The sequence below is a fragment of the Cucurbita moschata genome, unplaced genomic scaffold (assembly GCF_002738365.1).
Source record: "Cucurbita moschata cultivar Rifu unplaced genomic scaffold, Cmos_1.0 Cmo_Scf00011, whole genome shotgun sequence".
Lineage (NCBI taxonomy): Eukaryota > Viridiplantae > Streptophyta > Magnoliopsida > Cucurbitales > Cucurbitaceae > Cucurbita > Cucurbita moschata.
In genome coordinates, this window is record NW_019268527.1 from 4,918,124 (window position 1) to 4,942,150 (window position 24,027).

Below are 24,027 nucleotides of genomic sequence, written 5' to 3' on the forward strand. Positions count from 1 at the left end.
CAAAAAAAAAAAAAAAAAAAAAAAGAGAATTGAAAACCATAAGTACTTGAACGTTCTTAAGTTCAAAGATCTCTCCCCTCACATTGTTGTTTCTACTTAATCTATTTATTTCGGTATATTTCAATCGTGAGTCATATCCAACAGTTGGTATCAGAGGTAGGATGTTGAAACAAATGTCGTCACAAAAAAAGTCGCGGAGGAGATATGACAACAATAAGGAGTAAAAAGGAGGAGAATCTTAACGCTTCAGTATCCGTTATTCACGAAAAGTAACTATGCAGCATGGTTGACAAAAATGCATGTTAACTTACAAGCACAAGATGTGTGGGACGTCATCGAGCATGGTGACAATGTCGAGGAGTGCAAGGATAGGACGATTCTTGCTTCCATCTATCAAGCAGTCTTGGAGGACGTCCTTCCCATGTTGGCAGAGAAGAACTTGGCAAGGGCAAAATGCATGTGGGTGTGGAACGTGTCAAGGAATCAAAAGTGCACACCTTAAAGAGTTAGTTTAAGGCTATCCGCATGAAGGACGGCGAGTCAATAGATGACTTTGTCATGAAGTTGACAACGATCGTCAGCGGTATTCATTTGTTGGGCGACAAGGTAAATTAGATCTCCGTCTTCAAGAAGTTCCTTTGAGTTGTTCCCCAAGATTCATATAGATTGTTGCCTTTGTTGAGAAGTTCGGCAGCCTCAAGAATAAGTTGGTTGAGGAGGTCATTGGTCGTCTTACTTACTTACACATGGTTACGACGGTTAACTTGGGGAGAAAGAGAAGGAGGAGGTCAAGAGACTTCATGGCTACGAAGAAGAGGAGGAATACCTCTTAATTACACATGAGGAGCAGCTCGCACAAACAAAAAAGAAAAATGCGGCTGACTCTTCTTTTTTAAGTACAAGGGGATGTGACAGCCATAACAAGGAAAACATAGGTCGCGGACATTGTTGCAAACGTGGTGGCAGAGGAGGTCGTGACAATACCTCACAAATCCATGACAATGCATACCTCTAGAAGGAAAAGAGTATGATCAAGTGTTACTATGGTGGAAAATATAGGTATTATGTGGCAAAGTGCCGCAACAAAGAGCACGATGAGGAGACAAATCTCATGTGCACAGATGATGAGATGTTGAAATAAATTCGCTCTGATACCAATTTGTTGAAATTAAAAGCCGCTCTTATACCAACTTGTAGAAAATAAACGTTCACTCTGAAACTAACTCGTTTAGATAACTCTCACGAAGCTGTGAAGGAGATGCGAGAGAGGAGAGACAAGTAGACAGAATTCTAAATTGATGATATGTACTTCTTTTTAACTCTATACTCTTGCTCTACTTGCTCTTTTTCTGTTTTTGCTCCTTCTAACTTAAAATTGGCCATAACTATCCCTTCTCCCACCCATAAACTACTGCTTTCCTAGGATGAGCCTATTGACTAAATTTTAAAAACAAAAAATTAATAACTACTTTTTTTTCTCTCTCTCAAAGAGTTTATTCCCAACAAAACTTTCCCTTAAATGTTCTATTCAATGATTCGACCTGTGCGGTTTTCATTTTCTCGAGCTCAGTTGTGGTTTTCTCAATTTTCTCTCATTTTCCTCGAGCGGCAAAATAAGGTTGTCCTTCTCTTATGAGACTTCATTTGGATCTTCTCGAGAACAACCCATCTGAGACACCAACTCTTCATTTCTCCCGTTCTCAACCATGCTTGACTCAGACATCATGGCTTCGTTCAGTTTACTCAATTTCCTTCGCAAGTCCACAACGACATTTTCCACTTCCATTTTTGCTTCCTCCATTTCAGCTTTATCACAAGTGATTATCTCAATCGTGCGTCGTAAACTCACTGCCTGCTGTTGGACTCGATTCAGATTCACATCAACTGAATCTCTCTGTTGAGTTAACGTCTCTACATCTTTCTCCTTCATTTTCAAATCAACTTTTCTCTCCAAATCTTCAATAACCCTACCAGATTCATCCAATAACCTCTTAACAAATTTCTTCTCTTTCAACAGATTCTGATTCATAATCTCACTCTCCATCTTTTTAGCTGACAACTTCTTGCATTTCACCTTCAAATCCTCTATCTCTTCCAAAGCCCTTCTCTCATTTTTCTCCATTTCAATCATTTTCTTTCTCAAATCTCCTATTTTCTCGAACAATCGATCAGAATTAGCCTTAATTCTATCACTCTCACAGCAAACCATCCATTTCTCCCTTTCATCCTCAACTTTCAACACAAGCCCATTATTCTCATCTTTCAATCTCCCAATCTCCACATTCTTCAATCTCTCACTCTAACCTAACCTACAAATCCTATCTCTCACTTCATTCATTTGACTATGTTTCTTCTCGTCGGCATTCTTCGTCAAGTCAAGTTCCAAACCCTCTTTAGCCTGAACCAGAGCTCCAAACTCCTTTCTCTTCTCGTATGTCTTCTTCAAAAGGTGCTCGTTCAGCGATTTCAACGTTTGCAACTAAGACTTCTCCACAGATTTATCCACGACAGATTTGAGTTGTTGCTTTTAATCTCTATTCTCCTCCTGATGATTCGGCAGTTTCTTTGGCTCGTTCGCCGATCGCGTGTTCAATCCAAAGTCCTTCGATTTTCTCATCTCCGATATCGCAATTTCGCCAATCCACTGCGTATCACCTCATTTCTAACCGTTTCTACCACCTTAAGACTACCGCCATCATCTTTCGCGCCGCAGTCTCCTTTTGTGTTCGGCTCTTCGTTTTGGGCCATCAAGAGAATGCCTCCATTTGTTGCGTCATCCAAGGCCAGGTTGATGATTTCTTCCACCTCTTCTTCGGCTCGACAATCTCTTGCATAGTGATCCATTCTGCCACAATTGTAACATTTGTCAAAGTTACAATTATTTGCATGGTGGCCATATTTCTGACATTTATAGCACTAGATGTTGGAATTGTATCCTTGACTGCGTTCTTGATTGCATCCTCTTCCACGCCAATTTGCTTGGCTCGATAGTCTCTTCTCATTATAGATATCTTCATAACTGTTGCCTTGACCACCTCGACCATTCCTGCAGCTTCCACGATCTCTACCTCGAAAATTTTGTGAATAGAATATTTTTTTCATCCCTTATTGATACCTTCGTCTGAAGTGTTTGATTGAGTGGCTCCTCTTTCTTTTTCTTACGTTGCTCGTGTGCCTTGAGAGAACCGGCGAGCTCATCAACCATGAACTTCGCTGGGTCCTTCGACTCTTCTATTGCACATACGACATTCTCGAGGTTGTCGGTTAATGACCTCAAGATTTTCTCCACAACCCACGTCTCGGGTAACATTTCTCCATTTCGATTTAGCTGATTCGCCACGGTCTGTACACGTGTAATATAGTAAGATACATTTTCTAACTCCTTCATCTTCATGTTAACTCGCCACACAGAGTCTGGAGATGCACCTGCTTGACTCGTCGGTTCTTTGAACACCTTTTCTAGAGTGTCCCACACTTCTTTTGTAGTAGTTGCCCTTGCAATCTTCTCAAAGCCCGACTCGTCAACAGCCAGGAACAACATGTATAATGCTGCCTTATCCTTTGATCGTAATTCTTTTAGCGCTTTGTTTTGCGTTGTCGTATAACCCGTGGTATCCTTCCGTTCTTCGAAACCTTCTTCAACCTCCTGCCATGCGTCTTGTGAATTGAGAAGAGCTTTCATTTGGATGCTTTAATTCTCGTAGTTTGTCTTCGTCAACCGTGGAAGCGGCATTTGTCCCATCATGTTCGCCATTGACTCTGATACCAATTTGTTGAAATAAATTCACTCTGATACCAATTTGTTGAAATTAAAAGCTGCTCTGATACCAACTTGTAGAAAATAAATGCTTGCTCTGAAACTAACTCGTTTAGAACGATAACTCTCACGAAGCTGTGAAGGAGATGTCGAGAGGGGAGAGACAAGGAGACAAAGAATTCTCAAAACTCTTTTCTATTGTTCTGAACTTCTTTTTAACTCTATGACTCTTGCTCTACTTGCTCTTTTCTCTTTTTGCTCTTTTCTATTGTTCTAAACTTCTTTTTAACCCTTCATTGATGAGAAGTTCATTGAAAACATGAAGTTTTGCAACGGATAAATTGGACTAATACAAGACAAAGGATCTATCTTGTTCTAATGTAAGAAACTCGATCAACGTCTATTGACCAAGATGTGTTACATCCTGAGTTTGAAAAACAATATTATTAGTCTTGGTCAAATGACAGAAGAAGGTAGCAATATTATTAGCCTTGATCAATTAACGAAGTGCAACTTACAAGTCGATGTATTTCATCAAACTTATCATCTCAACCAAAGAGGCCTAGAGGAAGGTCACCAGGGTTAAGAAAAATGAGACTTCAAACTTTCATCTCAACCAAAGAAACCTAGATGAAGTTCTAAAAAGAAGGTTGAAAAACAGGGAAGCATGTTACAAGAAGCTTTTAAATGAAAGCGTGTTGATAAACATTTTGTACAGAAGAAAGGAGTGGAAGAAATTGCATGTTTTAGAATTAAAATTTCTTTTGTTGAAGACAGAGTTGACCAGGGACCAAACAAAGCTCCAAGTGTGTTCTACCTATAGAGCTTATTTATCTGCACAAAACTAGGACGTTATAGTTAGGTTGGCTCGACAATGACTTAGGTCCATATGCCTCTAATAAACTGAGGACCTTAGGATCGTGAGTGACATTTAGGAGGTCTAGACCCTAGTGCTCCCATATTAAGAAAGAATCGAGAAGTCGGAGTAGAGAAACCTGGAGCCAGAAGTCTGCATTAAGCTACTTGGCCACTTTAGGAATCCAATAGACCTCCTCAACTCCCAGAGGTGACCAAGATGATGTTTAAATTATAGATTACACGCTGTGATCGATTGGTATATCTCCCTAGCAAAGCCTGCATGGGAAATCTCAGTTAAGATTAAGGCACTAAAGCTAATGCGATTTACACATTGACCTTGTTAAGGATATTTAGTAATAAATTATAGTTTACCATATATATCATATTTGATATTTTATTATGAGGCAAATATCTAGATATTTGCCTTATTACCATAGGTATCTTTTCATTTAGTGTTATTTCCATTTATTACTATTTTCATATCCTTGTAATTTATTTGATTATAAATAGATAATTTTCACACACTATTTAGGTGTGGTGGATTAATCAAACATTCTTATGGTATCAGAGCAATTTTGGTTTAGCAACCTGGATCCTTTCTTTTCGATGGCTTTTGAAATCTTCTACCATTCTTCTCCACCACTGCTGGCTTTGACGCCGCAGGGGCAGTCATCATGGTTGCCATATGCAAAGCTGATTGATTACTCTTCATCTCCACCCTTTTGACCTCCAAATCACCTTTCGCCATACTTTGTACATACAACCTTACCTTTTCTAACACAATTGATTTTTTCTCAACCAACATAGTTTCTCTCATTTTCTTCCCAATCTTCCCTTCATCCTTCACATAAACCCTAACCTAAACCTATCAACCTTCGACAGAGATTTACCTTTGGAATCTGGGCGCCACACTGGCCTCTTCACCAACTAAGTCACCGCCGCCCTTCTAGCCAAATTTGGTTCCTTCGCCCACTGTGGCTACTCTTTCAGCTTCAACATTATCTTTTGTCTCTTGCTTTAGGTTTCCCCTTCTACTTCTTAGGGTTAGACATATTCTTACCAGAGCCAAGGCAACATCGTCGCTAAGCGACAATCCCTCTTCATGGGTTAGACATATTCTCGCCGAAGTCAAAGCAGCATCGTCGCTGAGCGGCGATCCCTCTGCAATTTTCGATGGCCAAGAAAGTGTTTCTCTATGCCTCCTCTGAACCAGGTTGTTGACATCTTCACGAAAAGTGTGATGGCCAAGAAAGTGTTTCTCTATGCCTCCTCTGAACCAGGTTGTTGACATCTTCACGAAAAGTGTTTCTCAACCTCTTTGAATTTTTCAGATCCAAGCTTCACGTTCGTTCAAATACGACGCTCAGCTGTGTTTCTCAACCTCTTTGAATTTTTCAGATCCAAGCTTCACGTTCGTTCAAATACGACGCTCAGCTTGCGGTGGGGTGTTAAGGATATTTAGTAATAAATTATAGTTTACCATATATATCATATTTAATATTTTATAAAAAGGCAAATATCTACATATTTGCCTTATTACCATAGGTATCTTTCCATTTATTGTTATTTCCATTTATTACTATTTCCATATCCTTGTAATTTATTTGATTATAAATAGATAATTTTCACACACTATTTAGGTGTGGTGGATTAATCAAACATTCTTAGACCTAGATCAAAACGTTTCCAGTATACTCTACACCTTAGGATCGTTAGCGGCGATCAGAGGTCTAAATCTGAGTGCACCTAGAGACATTGATTAGCCCCGCGGAGCTAACCCCGAGCATCCTGAAAACTAGGGAAGAAATTTAAACTGCCTAGAAACGCCTAAGAACCTAGTAGGCCTCCACAGAAACCAAGGACGACCAAGGTAATTCTTCAGACTGATGGTAGTGTGACGGCGTCATTAGAGTCTCCGCTACCTATTCACTCCGGTACCTGTTCCTGAGGGGGGGGGGGNTCCTGGGGGGGGGGGGGGAGGCGTGGGACCACATAGGTTGATCTAGTAGTTGCTCGGACATACGGGGGCGCTTCCCCATTCTTTGGTGATTTTAGGTCTCTTGAAAAGGTCCACCAACTAACCTTTCATGGACGATGTACAGATTAGCAGACACAATTTTGTGCCTATAGAGTATACGAGGTCGTTCCTCAATTTAGGTCACCAGTCATTCACTACATTATCAAAATAAGCTGCCAAGGTCAAAGAGCAAAAAGATTGTAGCAACTCAGCGAGACAAAGGTAACCACAGACGGTTAGTAATTGGTATAGTGTTGACATAGCCTCCACCTCCTTTTCCCCTCTCGTATCAGTGTTATCGAGCTAGGCCAAGGTCGGTTAGGGTTGTATTGCTATCACAGCATATCCATCCGGAGAAGAAATGTAAAATTATGCATGTAGCATTATTAGTTGACAAGTATAAGTTGACAAAGTACAGGAATCGCTTTAATTAAAGATTAGCTATTCATTTGTTTTAAAATGGCAATTGGAGAACTTAGATGGAAGGTAAAAAAAAAAAAAAAAAAAAAAAAAAAAAACATTGAAAAGCATGTAAAAGTAAAACAAAAAACTTGAACTACAAAAGGACGAAAATTAGATAAGGTCCAAACTAAAAAAGTTAGAGCATGCAAGAATATGGTGATGCATTGCAAAATGTTAAGCATGCAGGTATGAAAAAGAACAAAATTAAATGATTTTAAAAAACAAAAAAAAGGAGAGACAAAATCAGAAAATAAAAATACATTTTTAGGGCCACATTTAAAGGGAGCTGTTAATTTGATTCTCATCCCCTTTCAGAAAATCAAAAGAGTTTTCACTATGAGTACTTTCGAAGAAGCGACAATTATGTGTTGTAAGATGCATGTGAGGAGGAGAGATAAAAAGAATCCCAAATTCCCAATTTACCCTTCTTGCCACCCTATAAATCTCCCCAAATCCCACCAATCCAAATCCATTCAGTTTCCACCCTTATTCTCTCTTCTTTGCATGCAATGGCTTTGAACGGCAAGGTGGCAACCGAATCCGCTCCCTCAAGCTTGAATGAGGAGACGAAAGGGGAGTACCGTCCGCCATTTGGGGGCTCCGACGAGTCAAAGGTGCCGGAGGATTTCATTTGGTCGGAAAAGTTTGAGGCATCCGAGTTGCTGCCGGTGCTGGATGTTCCAACTATTGACTTGGAAAAGTTCATGAGTGGCGACAAAAGTTATGTGGAAGAGGCGACAAGGCTGGTGGATGAGGCTTGTAGACAACATGGCATATTTTTTGTGGTGAACCATGGAGTGGACATGGAAATGATGGGCCGTGTTCATGACTGTATGAATGAGTTCTTTACAATGCCTTTGGATGTGAAGCAGAGGGCCAAGAGGAGGGTAGGTGAGAGTTATGGATATACCAATAGCTTCTTTGGGAGATTCGCGAACAATCTTCCATGGAAGGAAACCTTTTCCCTTCGGTGTGTGGCTGCTCAAAACTCCTCCGCTGCTCATGACTATGTTCTTGACACTTTAGGCTCATCATTCTCCCATCATGGGTATCTAAATTCCATTCTCTCTACCTATGCCTATTCGATTCTTATACTTTTTTTTAATTGCCTGATGGTGTTTTAGGAAGGCGTATCAAGAGTGTGGGATAGCATTGAACCAGCTTGGTATGAAGATTGTGGAGCTTTTGGGGCTTAGCCTTGGCGTTTCAAGAGAATACTTCAAGAATTTCTATGAGGACAACGATTCAATATTGAGGCTTAATTACTACCCAACATGCGACAAGCCAGAGGTTGTGTTGGGAACTGGCCCTCACACTGATCCCACCTCCGTCACACTCCTTCACCAAGACCCTGTCAGTGGCCTTCAAGTGTGCTCCAATGATCAATGGTATTCAATTCCTCCAAACCCAGAAGCCTTTGTCATCAACATCGGTGACACTTTCACGGTACGTCACACAAAATTACAATTAGGGTTCTTCATTTTTCATCTTCCTTCTTCTAAACTCGACTGATTTTGATATGGGTCGTTTGGTTTTGTGTGCTTGAAGTCTCTCACAAATGGGATTTACAAGGGCTGCATACACCGCGCTGTAGTGAATTCCATGAATGCAAGAAAATCATTGGCCTTCTTTCTATGTCCATCGCATGACAAAGTGGTGAGAGCACCGGAGGAATTGGTGGAGAAGAGTCCACCCCGAAAGTATCCAGATTATAAATGGCCAATGTTGCTTGAAATGACCCAAAAGCGTTACCGACCTGATTGCAACACTTTGGAAGCCTTCAAAACTTGGGTGAAAGATGGAAAGGCGTTGGACACTGGGTCCACTATTACCGCCCCGTCTGCTTAAACCAACCGTAACTATGTCTCTCTATGTATGCCAATAAATGTTTCTATATTTATGAGCTTTCTAGGGAAGAAGAACATCGTGTAGCGTTCGGTCTATGTCTCTCTTGTGTGTTGCTGGACGTTGCAATTAAAATAAACTCTTTAATATCACATGTTCTTACTTTGCTGCTCATCTTTTGTTTTGTTGTGTGGTAGTGATGTGCATGTTTGACACCTTACATTCAAAACAAAATATATCTTGTTTTTCTTTTTCTCACTCCATACTAAGTAAAAACAATGTCTGAATTGAGATTTCTCTTTCTAAAAACCTAAAGATGAATGGAAGAGGAACAAAATTAAGTGTTCTTTTCTCTCTTGTGTTTGTGTCTCGGTGATTTTCAATGGCTATAAATAATTGGAGAAGGAGGAGGGATGTAAGTTTTTTTTTTCCTAGATGTAATGTCCTATTTTCCTATTAAAAGTAAGGTTAATATGCATGCATGACATGTGTCCTATGCACGAAAAATTTGTTAAATCGTTTCCTAAATAATGTCATGAACTTAAAATGTTCATATAAAAAATCAGAATTAGGCTAGCACTAAGAAACTTTAGTAATATCGGCTTAGGCCAACTAGGTAAGTAGCTCTATTATCGACTTGGTTGGACAAATTGTATTATGTATGATGATGTGTGCCTTGTGCCTGTATGCTATGTTGTTCGATGCTATGCTATGTCATATATCAAGGCTATTATAAGAGTTCAAACCCAATGTTAGTAGATATTATCCTTTTTGGGTTTTTCCTTTCGGGCTTGTTTGCTCCTGTATGCTATGTTATGTCATGTATAAAAGGTATGTAACAGCCCAAGTCCACCACTAGCGGATAATGTCCTCTTTGGGCTTTCCCTTTTGGGCTTCTAGGACCCGTATGCTATGTTATGTCATGTATAAAAGCTATTGTAACAACCCAAACTCAAGTCCACCGCTGCAAATATTGTCCTCTTTGAGCTTTCTTTCAAGATTTTGAAACGAGTTTGTTAGAGAGAAGTTTCTACACCCTTATAAAGAATATTTGGATCTCACAATCCACCCTCTTTAGAGGCCTAGTGTTCTCTGGCACACTATAGGTTTCCACACCCTTATACGTAATGTTTCATTCCCCCCTCCAACCATGGAGAGGTTTCCACACCCTTAAAAGAAATATTTTGTTCCCCTCTCCAACCAATGAGGCATCTCACAATCCACCCCCATGGGGTCCAGCGTCCTCGCTAGCACATCATAGGTTTCCATCCAACCAGGGACAAGTTTCCACATCGTTATAAGGAATGCATAGCACACCATAGGTTCCCACACCCTTATAAGTGTAATGCTTCATACACCTCTATTCCCCTCTCTAACTAATGTGGGATCTCACAATCCACCCCTCTTGGGATCCCGGCATCCTTGCTGGCACACCATAGGTTTCCACGGCCTTGTAAGTAATGCTCCATTCCCACAATCCACCTCTCTTGGAGGCCAGCGTCCTCGCTGGAACACCATAGGTTTCTACACCCTTATAAGTAATGTTTCATTCCCCTCTCCAATTGAGGAGAGGTTTCCACACCCTTTATAAGGAAGCTTCATTCCCCTTTCCAACGAGGGAAAAGTTTCTACACCCTTATAAGAAATGTTTCATTCCCCACTACAGCTAAGGAGAGGTTTTCACACCCTTACAAGGAATGTTTTGTTTCCATCTCCAATGTGAGATCTCACATCTATGGTATGATGTGATCATGTCATGTTGTATAAAATTGTTATGAATCAACGATCCATGATGCATAAACCTTCATAGACCATGTCATAATGATATGTTATGTAGGAAAGAATGTTTAGCCATTCACAAACTCATTATGTTATAGATGAATGAAAGTTTGTCTTGCATCATAAATTGTGTCATGATTAGAAACTATAGAGACCTCATACATATTTTTGTTTCACATGCATCAGAATATTTTTCCATTATGATGAGTATGCACGTGTATACGACTTATAATTTACAACCTTTATTGTTATTGGCCTAAAAAACAATTATGTATAGTCATAAGACATAAAATTAAATATAATATAACATCTTTAACTTGTATTTTGAGAATGAATTTATTTATTTATTATTTTTTTTTTTTTTGGCCAGAAATTGCTGCGGAACATTCTCTTTATCCACGTGCGTAGCACGAGCGATGCAATCGGTCAACTCGCGGATGCAATTGCTGGACCTCGACGTTTCATTTTGCCTGCGAAACTGAGCTTGCTTTCCCCCACGCAGAACCCAGTTCCCGAGATCTTGCCATCGCCATTTTCGAGCACTGAGTAGACGCTTTAAGAAACTGGGTTTTTCTTGTTTGGGTCAAATCCAGAATCCTTTTACGCCATTTTCGTTTCTGATTCTGATTCCCGCAACAATTCTTTTATTCTTTTCTCTCGGAATAAATGGGTTCCGATCCCTTCCTTTTGCCTGAGATTGGTCCTGATGGCCTTGCCAGGGAAGCTCCTGTAATTGCCTACACTGAAAAGGTATTCGATCTGACTTTTGGGCTACAAGATTTTTCTTAATTTAATTCTTATTTTATCTTTTCAGTTTTGCTTATTTGTTATCGGATTATGTTGCAGATAATCGAGGAAGGGCGTCTTCAATTGAGAAAGTACGAATTTCTTTTATTACCTTTACGGATCTGGTTTTTCTCACATTATAACTCTCTTTATGTGTTTATTTGCTTATGATTGGTAAATTAGAAGTATTACTTGTTATTCTATCTTCCCTGTTCACGGAAATTTTAGTGTGGGGCGTTATTCTAGTTACATTCTTACATGGTAACAGATATGGATGCAGTAAGTCTTTGTTTGTAGTTTATCAAGTGTGCAATTAATGAAGGAAGTCTTGAAGGAATCATCTTGGCTTAGTTAATCTTTTTTTCTTCTTGGTGTATTACGAGTTTGTGTTGTAACCAAATGTCGATACCAGTGGTTGTACCAAAAGGTCACAACCATCGTTGCTCTGATACCACTTGTTGTAACCTAATGTCAAAACCTTCAATGCTTTGATACTAATTGTTATGGAGTGGAACGAATGTCTAACCTCTAAGCTCTGTTTAGGTTGAAGGTTAATTAAGTTAAGATCAATGACCTAGTGAATTGTAACAGCTAACCGATATTGTCTATTAAGCCCCTCATCACTTCCTGACGTAGTGAATTTCTTATAAGGGTGTGGCAACTTCTCTTTAGTGGATGTGTATTAAAACCTTGAGGGGAATCCCAGAAGGGAAAGCCCAAAAAGGACAATATCTACTAACGGTGTATTACGAGTTTGTGTTGTAACCTAATGTCAAACCTTTGATGCTTTGATACTGATGGTTGTACCAAAAGATCACAACCATCGTTGCTCTGATACCACTTGTTGTAACCTAATGTCAAAACCCTCAATGCTCTAATACTAATTGGTATGGGGTGGAACAAATGTCTAACCTCTAAGCTATGTTCAGGTTGAAGGTTAATTAAGTTAAGATCAATGACATACTGAATTGTAACGGCTAACAGATATTGTCTATTAAGCCCTCTCATCTCTTTCCAACGTAGTGAATTCCTTATATGGGTGTGGAAACCTCTCTTTAGTGGATGTGTATTAAAACCTTGAGGGAAAGCCCAAAAGGAAAAGCTCAAAGAGGACAATATCTACTAACGGTGAGTTTGGATTGTTACAAATGGTATCAAAGTCAAACATCGGGTGGTGTGTTAGCGAGGACGTTGGCTCCCAAGGGAGTGGATTGTGAGATCCCATGTCGGTTGGAGAGGGGAACGAAACATTCCTTAGGGTGTGGAAGCCTCTCTCTAATAGACGCGTTTTAAAACCTGAAGGAAAAGTCCAAAAATGACAATATCTGCTAGCGGTGGGCTTGGACTATTACATGAACTATAATTTGTATGGAGATTAAGTGAATAATCTGAACATGGGGAATTTTTATGTTTGGAAAAGATTTTTCGCATCATTCTTAAGTTTGAAGTTGGTATAGACGAATGAAGGATAGTGTTGAGGCAAAGTTCAGGAGTGTGTTGATTGGGGTAAATTGAGATATCCGAAGCATTGTAGGATAATGTGATCATTTACCATTGATTAACTCATAATGATATCTCAGACAGAGTTGATATTAGTTCCAACATCTCGTGTTGCTGATGGTTGTGATATTTGACGCCAATACTTCAAGTTGACAAGAACATAGAAGTAGACTCTTCATCAAGTTCTTTGTTTTTCTTTTCTTACCCATATCGTTAAATGGGAAATTTTGTTTATTGTTCGGGTCGTAATTTCATTCAGATACATTGATGAGAATTATTCTAAGATTCGAGATGTTGAACGAGAGTTGGCAGAGCTTACAATGGAGATGAAACTCACATCTGGTCCAAAAAAAGCAGGTTGAGCTTACTGTCAGTTGTTTTATATTCATTATTGATTTTCATTAACTGGCTTTGGCTGACCACCAAGCATGGTTACATATCTCTAGCACTCGAACTTCTGCGGAAGAAAATAGAGATGTCAACGGAAAGAATACATGCAGCCAAGTTGAAGGAAGAACAAGCAAAGAAGGTTTGCCCCTTGTCAATTTTTACACGAGTTTAGTGTAATACATTCATCTAGGCTGAGATCCCACACCGGTTGGAGAGGAGAATGAAAGGGAAAGTCCCTAGCATACGCGTTTTAAAACCTCGAGGGAAAGTCCAAAGAGGACAATATCTGCTAGTGGTGGGCTAGAGTCGTTACATGGGCTTTCTTCTTTAGATCGTTAATTGGAATTTAATGAATTGAGTCTGATGTTCTCCCTTCAGGCTTGGGAAGCAGCGTCGAAGGTAGTGCAGGACGAGGAAGCAATTAAGCAAAAGCTATGTGATGACTTGAATCATCTGGTACATAACTTTGCATTAAATTTGGTTATGTTAGAACTAACAAACACAACTTCTTGATAGTACTGTCGTTTATTCTTAATAGGTTCAAGAAAGCAATAATTCGCAGTTGACGAGGCTCGAAGAACTAAAACGAAGAATGGAAGCTTTGAATTCAAACCGAGTATCGACCTCTGTTTCTCAAGTAATGATTTCTGCTTGTTAGCCATTAACATAGCCCTGTTGAGAGATTTGATGTAAAACATATGGTTTTCAGGTTACACAAGAAGGCCAAACAATGGGGAATGCTCAGAACAGCAGAGTTGCAGATTCTTCTGGAGTTGCTACATCAACAGAAACAACAGGTGCAAAAGCAAATGAAAGTGCACGTATTCAAGCAGTCAGTGGTGATGCTCCAGTGGTGAATGGCCAAAATCAAAAGCCATCTTCTGAGACAGAAGTAAGAGGGAAAAAGAAAAACCAGTTTCATGGAAGAGGGAAGGGAATTGGAGCAGTGCCTAAAGGAAGAAGCTCTGCAGACTCTGGGTGGACTGGCTCTGGGTTTGATGTGGATGGTAGGGTATAAGCCTAAGCTCTATACTATCAACTTTCCAAATGTCAATATCAATATCAATACTCGATCAACTGTCAGAATGGTTCTTTTATTTAAACAACACCAAAAGAAAAATAAGTTTATTATAGGGTGGAATAGGAACTATACTCTTAGCCCCCATTTTTATAGTGTTCTTATTTATGCTTCTTGTTCAACTTGTTCCTGAAAGGTTAGTGTTTTCTGTACTGTCACTAGCTTGCCTGTTGAGTTGATTCTTCCACTAATGATATTTGACCAAACTAAGTTCAAACAATTTTGAATTCATTCTTTGAGGTGTTTGTTGATCGAGGAGTTCCTATAGAGGTTTTTGGCATACCTGAATTTACGTTGTCTTGTGGAGTGGAGTGAGAGAAACCATAAGACTTTTATAGGACTCGAGAAAGGCTCTAGTGATGTGTGATCTCTTGTTAGATTCTACGCTCCTCTTTGTGTATCGGTTTCGTTATGTTTATTTTGTAATGGTCTTATATCATTGTTAGCAGATATTGTTTGTTATAGTCCGTTACAGATTGTCGTCAGCTTCACAGTTTTAAAACGCGTCTACTAGAGAGAAGTTTTCACACCCTCTCCAACTGATGTGGAATTTCATAATTCACTCTTGAATGTGCGTTTTAAAACTGTGAGGTTGACGAGAATACATTATGGGTCATAGTGGACAATATCTGCTAACGGTGGGCTTAGGCTATTACAAGTTACAAATGGTATTAGAGCCAACAAGGACTTTGGGCTTCTAAGGGGGGTGGATTGTGAGATCTTACATTAATGGCAGAGGAAAACGAAACATTTTCTTTAATAAGAGTGTGGAAATCTCTCCCTAGCAAATGCTTTTTAAAAAACATGAGGCTGATAACAATACTTAACGGGCCATAGCAAACTTAGGCTATTATAAATGGTATTAGAGGCAGACACTGGACGATGTGCTAGCGAGGATGTTGGGTGTCATGGTCCTACATTTTTTACCGCGCGGCGTCGTGATCTTGACATGCTCACGACCAGTCTTAAGGGGAATTAAGCCCCATATATATTTTTCGCCTCGACTTTGTGGCTTCATCGGACCTTAGGTGAGGTTTGTCTTTGCCAATCGAACATCGCTTGTACGGAATCCAAGATTGTTCAACCACCACACACGCCGCCTGTGCGTGCATGTTCAATCGTCTGTGACACATCCGACTTGCCTCTACACCAGGCCAAGTCATTCGGCTCGACCGTGCCTCTGCTCGGGGCCAAGGTCTCTCAATGTAACGTCATATCTCATCTTGTCATCTCGATCCCCATCGACATGGTTCATATGCCTTGACACTCTCCCAAGTCTTGGGGTGTCGTCGGCCATCGCAACTCGCTCGATCATGCCATCGAGAATGGGCCCGTATGTCGTTCATCTCATCGGGACTTCTTGAACATCCATCCATCCGAGTTTTATCGAGGCATTGGCTCTCTCGTGCCCATGTCATGTCATTTACGGATACTATATCGGATAGCGGGTGCATGTAGCAACCTCCAACACGCGAGCTGGGGCGCAATGCAAACACACCTGTGCCGCTCGGTACTGTCCTTGAAAAACCCATTTCAAAGAAAGTCGCCCGAGACACTCGTATTGGCACGCTCACCCATACTGTGACACGTATGTGCCACAGGATAGCTTACTTAGGCCACAGGGCCCAGGGGTGGTGGAGAACTAACACCATGGTACCTGTATAGTACATTTTGAGTCATTTTCAATCTTCCAGACATAGACATGATTTTGGTGAACGGTCATACGGTATTGTGCATTGTTCGTCTGGTGTCCGATTGACACCAAACTTGGCGAACATTCATGTTTCATTTGGACAGACTTAACTTCCGAACCGCATGCCCAAATTCTCTTTGAAACCCCGACTTTCGAGGTTAAGGTCCGGGACCCTCCCGGCCCTTCAACAAGCCTATCTTTGCCCCTCTTGTCTATTCGATGTCTCCATCTTACTTATGTCTCAACTTGTCTTCAATGCCCATTTCGTGTGGTGTGGTAGATGATGCACTGTTCTCCTCGGTCGCATCATGACACTGTCTAGGCCCTTGCGTAGCCGGGTGGGCGCCACTTGAGGGTCGCCGCTTCTATTGTTGCAACGTGAGGGTCACAACCTACTCTCTTCATAGTAAGATTGTGACATTCTCCCCCACTTAAACTAGTCATCGTCCTCGATGACATACTTGAGGGCACAACCATTGTTGGGTTGTGACACTCTCCCCCACTTAAACTAGTCATCGTTCTCAATGACTTACTTCGGGGCACAACCACACTTTGGATTGTGACAATACTTAACGGGTCATAGGAAACTTAGGCTATTATAAATGGTATCAGAGGCAGACACTAGACGGTGTGCCAGCACTTGCTGGGTCTCCAAGCGGGTGGATTGTGAGATCTCAAATCAATGAGAGAGGAGAATGAAACATTTTTTTACAAGGACGTGGAAGCTTCTCCTTGACCAAAGTGGACGATATCTATTAGTGGTGGGTTTGAACCGTTACATTTTTTTTTTTAATTGATCGACATCATATAATTTGAACAACGTGACAAAAAAATGTGAATGAATATAACTTGTCACCTCACATTAAAACTATAGAAAAACAAAGGTACTGTGAATACAATATTACATTAAAGTGGAATTTTAATGTGAAAAAAAGGGTACATTTATTAATTATTAATAATTAGACATGACAAAAACTTGCAATTGAAGCAAAGGTAGAGCTATATTATTACTGCCACCATCATTTATCATTTTGAATTATTATTTTTTTAATTTCAAAATAGGTATATAATTTTATAAATTTGAATTATAGGATATGGTTTCAGATGTGAAGGTTGAAGGCAAACCTGTCACATGCATTTAATAAGTATTAATTATATTATAGTTTTTTTTTTTTCATTTTTTACACAGACCATATATAAAATGAATTAATACACACATATTCATTATCTTAACCCACATGAAGCTTGATGTGTTTGAATTTTCCCGCTCGATTATATGAATAAATTTATTTTATAAACATAATTAAATATTTTTTTATTAATTTTATAATTTAATTATGCTCATGTGTGACATTATTAAAAATTATTTCCACTCATACTGTCCCCTGACTCTTATTATATATAATTTAGCCCTTCTGAATTTCACCCATTTTAAATATTTGTAGTCATGGAATTATTGTTATTTTAAATCTCAAATTTGCATTCAAACCCCTGCCAACATTTAGTTTTGTACTTCAGACCCTGCACTTTGCTTTATTTCCAAGTTGCACCCAGCCTGCTCATTTTTTTGCCTATTTATTTATTTATTTATTTATTTATTTATTTATCGTGACCACATGTCGGCCATACCTTATCCACATTGGACATCAAACCTTAAATTGCCTCTCTGCATGCATTGTCTCTATTATTTTAATCTTTAAATATATATAAGATTCTTTTATAAAAAAAAAAATTGATAATATTACTGTGGTGTAATTGAATGTGGAAGATTTTATATTTACACATATTATCCTTCTAAATTATAAATTTGATCTTGTAATACCTAAAGCTTGTTAATAAAGTGAAGAAACGTGCGATCGTTGTACACTATAGCTGGAGACAACTGCAATAGTAGACCGAAGGCATGGAAGAATGACCAAAACGATATTTGCCGAAATTTGTGAATTCGATGGGTTGAGGTGTTTTTTAAGGAGAATGATTGAGACGATTAGAGGAAGAGACCCTAAATTGGGAAGGAATTCTCGTTGAAAGTTATCGAGCTTACCCTAAGTTGAGCATAGGTAAAATAAGTTAGCCTGAGGTATGGAGGACCGACCCGAGTTTTCATGAGAGTTGGTAGGTTTTGGAGTGTCTATCAAGGGCTCTCGTGCATGCCCTGGAGTGCCTATTACATGTAACTTTTAAGTATGAATAAAACACCGAACGATCCAACCAATCAACCAATGACATAAGACTTAAAAACGGACTAAGAACTAGAAACAAGCTACTTACAAGGTATTTTTTTAAAATGAAGTCTAAATGGAGCAATCAAGACGAAGGAGTACACGAGCTGCAGAGCTATGGGAGCTATAGGGGCCAAACTAGATTAGTGTCTTGTCTCTTCACATGGTGTCTTATTAACTCAGTATTTTATGTTTAATTGTTTTGAAAAAGTTGTGTTCCGTCGACTTTGTAATGTTTGATTTTAAAAAGTTTTAAATTATTGTGTATGCTCAAATACACCTAGTCAACAAGAGACGGTCTGTAACTCGAGTCTATCAAAAAACGAGTCGTTACAAATCTCTATGGTTTAAAAAAAAATTAGAATTTAGTCATTATAATAATTTTAACGTTAAAATTTTATTTTTATAATTTGAATTTATAGGTTAAGGTAGTCTAATAATAAAAGAAATATAGAAAGGTGGTCCAAGAATCTCTGTGAAATTGTCGGCATCTGTATTAAGAACATATAATATAGTTTAGTGACTTTCCGTAGGCTTGAAAAGGCACAATATTAATATAATTAATCTAAATATAATTTTAATTTTAATAACTTTAAAACTAAATAATCTCCATACGAATTGGATAATTAAAATATTAATTTACACTATTAATGAAATGGGTTTCTTTTTGTAATTTAGGGAAATTTAGGGAGAGAAATAAAATTTGTACAGAGGAGGACACTCTGCTAATAAATACTGTATTTTTCAGAACCGAAAAATCTCAGTGCTTGTCTGGCGGGTCAACAATCCACGTGTAACTCCTACGCTGCAGTTGTACCCCAGCTATGTGGGTCCTGATCATCCAAGTGGCATCTCCCACGTGATTCTTCTGCCATTTCTGTCCACCACCTAAACTAAACCGACAGCGCTCTCTCCGACTCGAACCTCCGAAACTAAACGCACCGTTTCGTTCAAAAGCTCCTCCACCACCCACTCCTCAATGTCTTTCACTGTCCCTTCATCTTCTTCTTCAAATCCAATTCCCAAAATGTCCATATCTTTTTCAATTATTCCATCTATGTCCTCCAACACCTCACACTTCGCACGTGGGAACTTCCTAACTTTCTCGCATACTTTCTCCACCACCTCCGCCCACCGCTCCGCCGCCGTCCGCCGGTACGGCCTACGCTCGATGTACGGCTTCAGCAACTCTTCCACCAAGTGGGAGAGTAATTTTCTATGGGTAATTGAAATATTATGATGGGTGTTGCAATTTTCAAGGAAATTAACAGAGGAGTACACTGATGTGGAAGTAGTACTACGGCGGAGGAGAATTTGTCTAATGTACTCCACCTCTGCCGTGATGTCGTGGTGGTTACGGCGGTTGGCGGCGGCGGAAGCGGTTGTGATGTTGATATTATTAATGGGTGGTAATTGGATGACGTGTTGGTGATGATGATGAATTGGAAAGTGGGATTGGTGGTTCGATGACTGCAGGCATCGCTTTGATTCCTTATCGCCCGTCTGTACTGCAGCTTGATTCCGATTGCACGGCGGCGGCTGTAAAAAAATAAAAAAACAAGATAAAAATCACGACCTATGATATTGTCCCGTTTAAACATAAGAAACAATTAGTATTAATACGGTTTCTCGCTTATAAACTCATGAGGATGAATACTTTGTATGAACCAAATTTACCTGCATTGGAGTTGGTTTAATGGGTGAGGAAAATGGGGGGTTTTTCTTGATGACAACGGTCGGAACAGAGCTAAAGCTCAAAAGCTTATCCGACAATGGAGTTTTCTTAAGAGGACTGTCAATGGCGGCCTTGGTGATTCTCGAGGGGACAACAAATGGCTCCTCTTGCTTATTACTCTTCTTCAACGCGGCCTTTGATTTCACTTTTTGCTTCGGTTTGTTCAAATTCTTCGGCTCCACTACTCTCTGTCTCGGAGATACCGAAGAACAAGATAATACCTTTCTGGGTTTTGTTTGGTTAACCATTTCATGATCTCTTCTTGCGTAGTTGGTGATATCATCGAGACCACCTTTTCTACTCATACTTTCTTTGATTTGCTTCACAATTTCCTTAGCGTGATGGCTTGGACTTGGGCTTGGGCTTGCATTTTCTTTATCATAATTGGGGATTTGAAGTGAAAGGCGTGGGTGATAGTTTTCCACATTTGATCTTCTTTCACAGGAACTTCTTGGGGTTTCCGGTAAGGAACGAGAGGCTGTTCTTTGCTGCTTATGAAGAATTGGGTAATTAAGAGGAGAAGCAGAGGCTGTTCTTGGTGTGGTTGAAGGAGAGTTTGATTGAGGAAGAAGATCCAAACCCATTAATCTCGCCACTAAAGTCGGCGTCTTGGTGCTCGGAGAGTCGCCGGAAAGTTTCTCCTTCGCCTCATTATTTCGTGATCCTTTGGTTTTGATTTGAAGAACACCCTTCTGCAATTCCATTACAATTCGTTTACAATTTCGTATTTCAATATGGATTTTTCTCAAGAACATCAATCAAATCACTTACTGGGAAATGCAGAGCATCCTGTTTTTGATTTCGAGTACATGATAATGGAGATTCTTCCTCTGATTCCAAACTGTTTCTTGGAGCTTCAGTACCTGAATTTTTCACAGACCCATTACTCAAAATCCAATTTCTTTTAGTGAATCATGGAGAGAATCGAAAAATAAAGAAAACCCATGATTAAAAATCAAAACTTGGACGAAATTATAAACAAGAAACCTGTGGAAATACGATGATCAAGTGGGTTGAGAGAAACAGGGCGCGATGGAGGAGGAGGGTGATGGTGTTGATTCAAAGGATGAAAATCAAAGAGATGAAACACAGCGCACATACAGCCAGCAGAAGTAGAAGAAGCTTCATGATCATCAAGAACACCATTTGGATCCTTATTAGCTCTGGCAGTTCTTCCGCCATGTCCGGCGGTGGAAGACCTCTGCTTCCCCATAATGGGCAAACCCCTGGGTTTAGAGCTTCAATTATGAGGAAATGGAAAGAGAGAGAGATTGGTTGTTATATCGCTCTCGAAAAGCGGATGAAATGAAGCATATTTATACAAGGCAGGAGGATTAGAATGCAGGAATTTAAGTACACCAACAACGAGTATGATCATTGTTGTTCTGTAAAATTGAGGTTGATAGTTATTTTTCACTGAAATTACCTCGACTTTCTATCCGCCATTGTTGCAGAAGCAGACAGTTTCTCCCTCTTGGGTTACTGTTCTACACTCACTCCCAAGTTTTACTGCACCGATACCCAAAAAAACCATAACCCTTTTCTCTCTTTATCTTTCTCTAGGGAATTGAAATGGCCGAAGGGAATAAGTGTAAATACGATGGAGAACGTACACTTGGTTGCCTTTGCAGTTAGCAGACGTGGGCTGGAAAGCTGCTTTATTTTAGCCTATTTTTCTAATATCTAACTTTATATAGTTGTAACGGGTGGATAGATATTATCTGTTTTAGCCTGTTATGTATAGTGGTATTAAGCCTGTTATGTATCGTGGTATTAAGCCTGTTATGTATCGTGGTATTAGAGAGTCTCAAAGTTTTAGTCTGTTTATGTAGCCAGTTTTAGTCGATCTCAAAGTTTTAAAGTGCATTTATTAGAGAGAGTTTTCTACACCCATATGAGAAATGTTTTGTTTCTCTCTACAACCGACATGTGATCTTAAAATCTACTCTCCCTTGGAGGCCCGACGTCCTCGTTGACATACCGTTTGGGGTCTGGCTCTGATACCATTTATAAAAACTCAAGTCCCCTACTAGTAGATATCGTCCGTTATGACCCGTTGTGTATTGTCGTCAGTCTCACAGTTTTAAAATACATCTACTAGGGAGAGGTTTCCATACTCATATAAGGAATATTTTGTTTCCCTTTCCAACCGATGTAGGATCTCACAATCCACTCTCCCTTGGAGGCCCGACGTCCTCGTTGGTACACCTCTTGAGGTCTAGCTCTGATACCATTTATAACAGCTCAAGTCCACCGCTAGCAGATATTGTCCGTTTTGACCCATTCAATATTGTCATCAGTCTCACAGTTTTAAAATACGTCTAATAGGGAGAGGTTTCCACACTCATCTAAGGAATGTTTTGTTCTCCTCTCCAACCGATATAGGATCTCACAATCCACCTCCTATCTTCGTTAGCACACCGCTCGGTGTTTGGTTCTGATACCACTGATAACAGCTCAAGTTCATCATTAGTAAATATTGTCCGCTTTGTCTTGTACATATCGCTGTTAGTCTCACAGTTTTAAAACGTGTCTATTAGAGAGAGATTTCCACACCCTTACAAAGAACGTTTCGTTCCCGTCTCCAACTAACGTGAAATCTCACAACTATACCCTTTGAACTTTGAATGTATTGCGATAGATATGATACGATGCATGGTTTTGGAAAAGGAATAAAAATGAAATTGAAAAGCTTTACACTAAAGTTGGATAAAGAGGGAAGCTTTTTGTTTTCGTGTGCTGAATTCAAACAAGATTTGATGAGAAAATGTATGAAAAGATTAAATAAAGATGAAAGTATATTAATAGTATAGTTTTGGAAATGCATGTGAAGCGAGGTTGTTTGGATATGAGACATGAGAGGGCATAAAGAGGGATATGGAGGACAGTATCAACCTGTAAAGTTCTCACTTTTAATCCCACTTCCAAACATACAGACAAACACCATCTCAACTCTATTCAATCTTCGGTCTTAAACCCTTTTGAACCTTGAGAAATTATCGAAGAAATTATAAAAATAAAATAAAATATGTCGATACAAAAATTATAAGAGCCAAAACTCACGACTAACAGGTATCACGGTTTTTAAAACGCATTTGTGTTTGGAAAATATTCCAATATTCCAATATTTTATTGAGATTGCTCCCTATGTTATTTGCATATTTCCTGTGAACAAGTAAAATGCTACCAAAATAATAACAAATAATAAATAAAGAAGCTATTTTTGATAAATCTTAGGTTATATAAAAAGAAGATAATAGTTATGCACATTATTCTAGGACAATGTCTTGTTTCAGTTTCAGTTTTTGGGTAAAAACTTTGCAGATTCCCTCCTTACAATAATATTCCTTTCAACTTAATCCTCATCTATATATATATATATATATAGAGAGAGAGAGAGAGAGAGATTTAAAATTCAAAAGTTTGGGTAAGTATTGGAATGGTGGACATATGATTATGGTGAATTGGAGTGACATGCCATTATTTTGATGCATTCTTGTTCCACCTCTAAATACCACTCACACAGACACTCCTTAGCCCACACACATCCTTATGTCCCCCGAATCACGCTTTTTCGACTTAAAGGCGTAACTATTATGTAGGTAAAAAATGACTTGAAAATGTAAAGCAAAAGTTCGAGTATATGAAATCATTCATAGAAATCCTAAGTTGGAAATGTTAAGAATTAAAGAATTTTTTAATGAATAAAAGAATGATAGGTAAAACATGAATTCGAGTTTGACTACTTTTGTAACATTTGAAAAGAAAAGAAAGGTAGTAACGAGAGAATAAAAATGTTCGGTACGTAGCATTACTTGAAGGTTGAAGTTGCTTTCATATTTAAATTTTACGATACTGGATGCAAGTATCGGGTTTTGACTACTTGTACACTGATTTATTTTGAT

General features: G+C 39.2%; 3 protein-coding genes and 1 long non-coding RNA gene across 4 annotated transcripts in view; 3 read left to right on the forward strand and 1 right to left on the reverse strand.

Annotated features, from left to right (window-relative positions):
• The first annotated feature begins 7,550 nt into the window (after positions 1 to 7,550).
• Positions 7,551 to 9,091, forward strand: LOC111449753 (gibberellin 20 oxidase 1-like). The gene is made up of 3 exons (XM_023089788.1): positions 7,551 to 8,142; positions 8,219 to 8,540; positions 8,643 to 9,091. Exons 1-3 carry the CDS (start codon positions 7,604 to 7,606, stop codon positions 8,940 to 8,942), a joined length of 1,161 nt encoding a protein of 386 aa, XP_022945556.1. The 5' UTR covers positions 7,551 to 7,603; the 3' UTR covers positions 8,943 to 9,091.
• A 2,053-nt stretch (positions 9,092 to 11,144) lies between these two features.
• Positions 11,145 to 14,703, forward strand: LOC111450054. The gene is made up of 7 exons (XM_023090199.1): positions 11,145 to 11,468; positions 11,565 to 11,596; positions 13,264 to 13,361; positions 13,451 to 13,533; positions 13,773 to 13,850; positions 13,933 to 14,031; positions 14,104 to 14,703. Exons 1-7 carry the CDS (start codon positions 11,385 to 11,387, stop codon positions 14,410 to 14,412), a joined length of 783 nt encoding a protein of 260 aa, XP_022945967.1. The 5' UTR covers positions 11,145 to 11,384; the 3' UTR covers positions 14,413 to 14,703.
• Positions 14,704 to 19,034: 4,331 nt separating this feature from the next.
• LOC111449407 lies at positions 19,035 to 21,652 on the reverse strand. The gene is made up of 5 exons (XM_023089280.1): positions 21,549 to 21,652; positions 21,110 to 21,360; positions 20,894 to 20,985; positions 20,065 to 20,814; positions 19,035 to 19,926 (listed from the first exon to the last, which is right to left on the reverse strand). The coding sequence occupies exons 1-5, from the start codon at positions 21,566 to 21,568 to the stop codon at positions 19,276 to 19,278; spliced, it is 1,764 nt and encodes a 587-aa protein (XP_022945048.1). The 5' UTR covers positions 21,569 to 21,652; the 3' UTR covers positions 19,035 to 19,275.
• Positions 21,653 to 22,114: 462 nt separating this feature from the next.
• The window catches only part of LOC111449417, a 33,928-nt gene continuing 32,015 nt past the window's right edge, over positions 22,115 to 24,027 (forward strand). The window contains exon 1 of the long non-coding RNA XR_002711613.1: positions 22,115 to 22,370. This is a non-coding gene — a long non-coding RNA (uncharacterized LOC111449417). The remainder of the gene's footprint in view (positions 22,371 to 24,027) is intronic.

Excerpts from the sequence above, each read along its gene's own strand:
- LOC111449407 (XM_023089280.1), bottom strand. The coding sequence starts at position 21,568 with ATGGCGGATAGAAAGTCGAG. Across the intron at positions 20,815-20,893 it reads AGGATGCTCTGCATTTCCCA|AAGGGTGTTCTTCAAATCAA; the intron begins GTAAGTGATTTG and ends ATGGAATTGCAG. Across the intron at positions 19,927-20,064 it reads TTAAACCAACTCCAATGCAG|CCGCCGCCGTGCAATCGGAA; the intron begins GTAAATTTGGTT and ends ATTTTTTTACAG.
- LOC111449753 (XM_023089788.1), top strand. The coding sequence starts at position 7,604 with ATGGCTTTGAACGGCAAGGTGGCAACCGAATCCGCTCCCTCAAGCTTG. Across the intron at positions 8,143-8,218 it reads TCATCATTCTCCCATCATGG|GAAGGCGTATCAAGAGTGTG; the intron begins GTATCTAAATTC and ends ATGGTGTTTTAG. Across the intron at positions 8,541-8,642 it reads ACATCGGTGACACTTTCACG|TCTCTCACAAATGGGATTTA; the intron begins GTACGTCACACA and ends GTGTGCTTGAAG.
- LOC111450054 (XM_023090199.1), top strand. The coding sequence starts at position 11,385 with ATGGGTTCCGATCCCTTCCTTTTGCCTGAGATTGGTCCTGATGGCCTT. Across the intron at positions 11,597-13,263 it reads GGGCGTCTTCAATTGAGAAA|ATACATTGATGAGAATTATT; the intron begins GTACGAATTTCT and ends AATTTCATTCAG. Across the intron at positions 13,851-13,932 it reads GTGATGACTTGAATCATCTG|GTTCAAGAAAGCAATAATTC; the intron begins GTACATAACTTT and ends TATTCTTAATAG.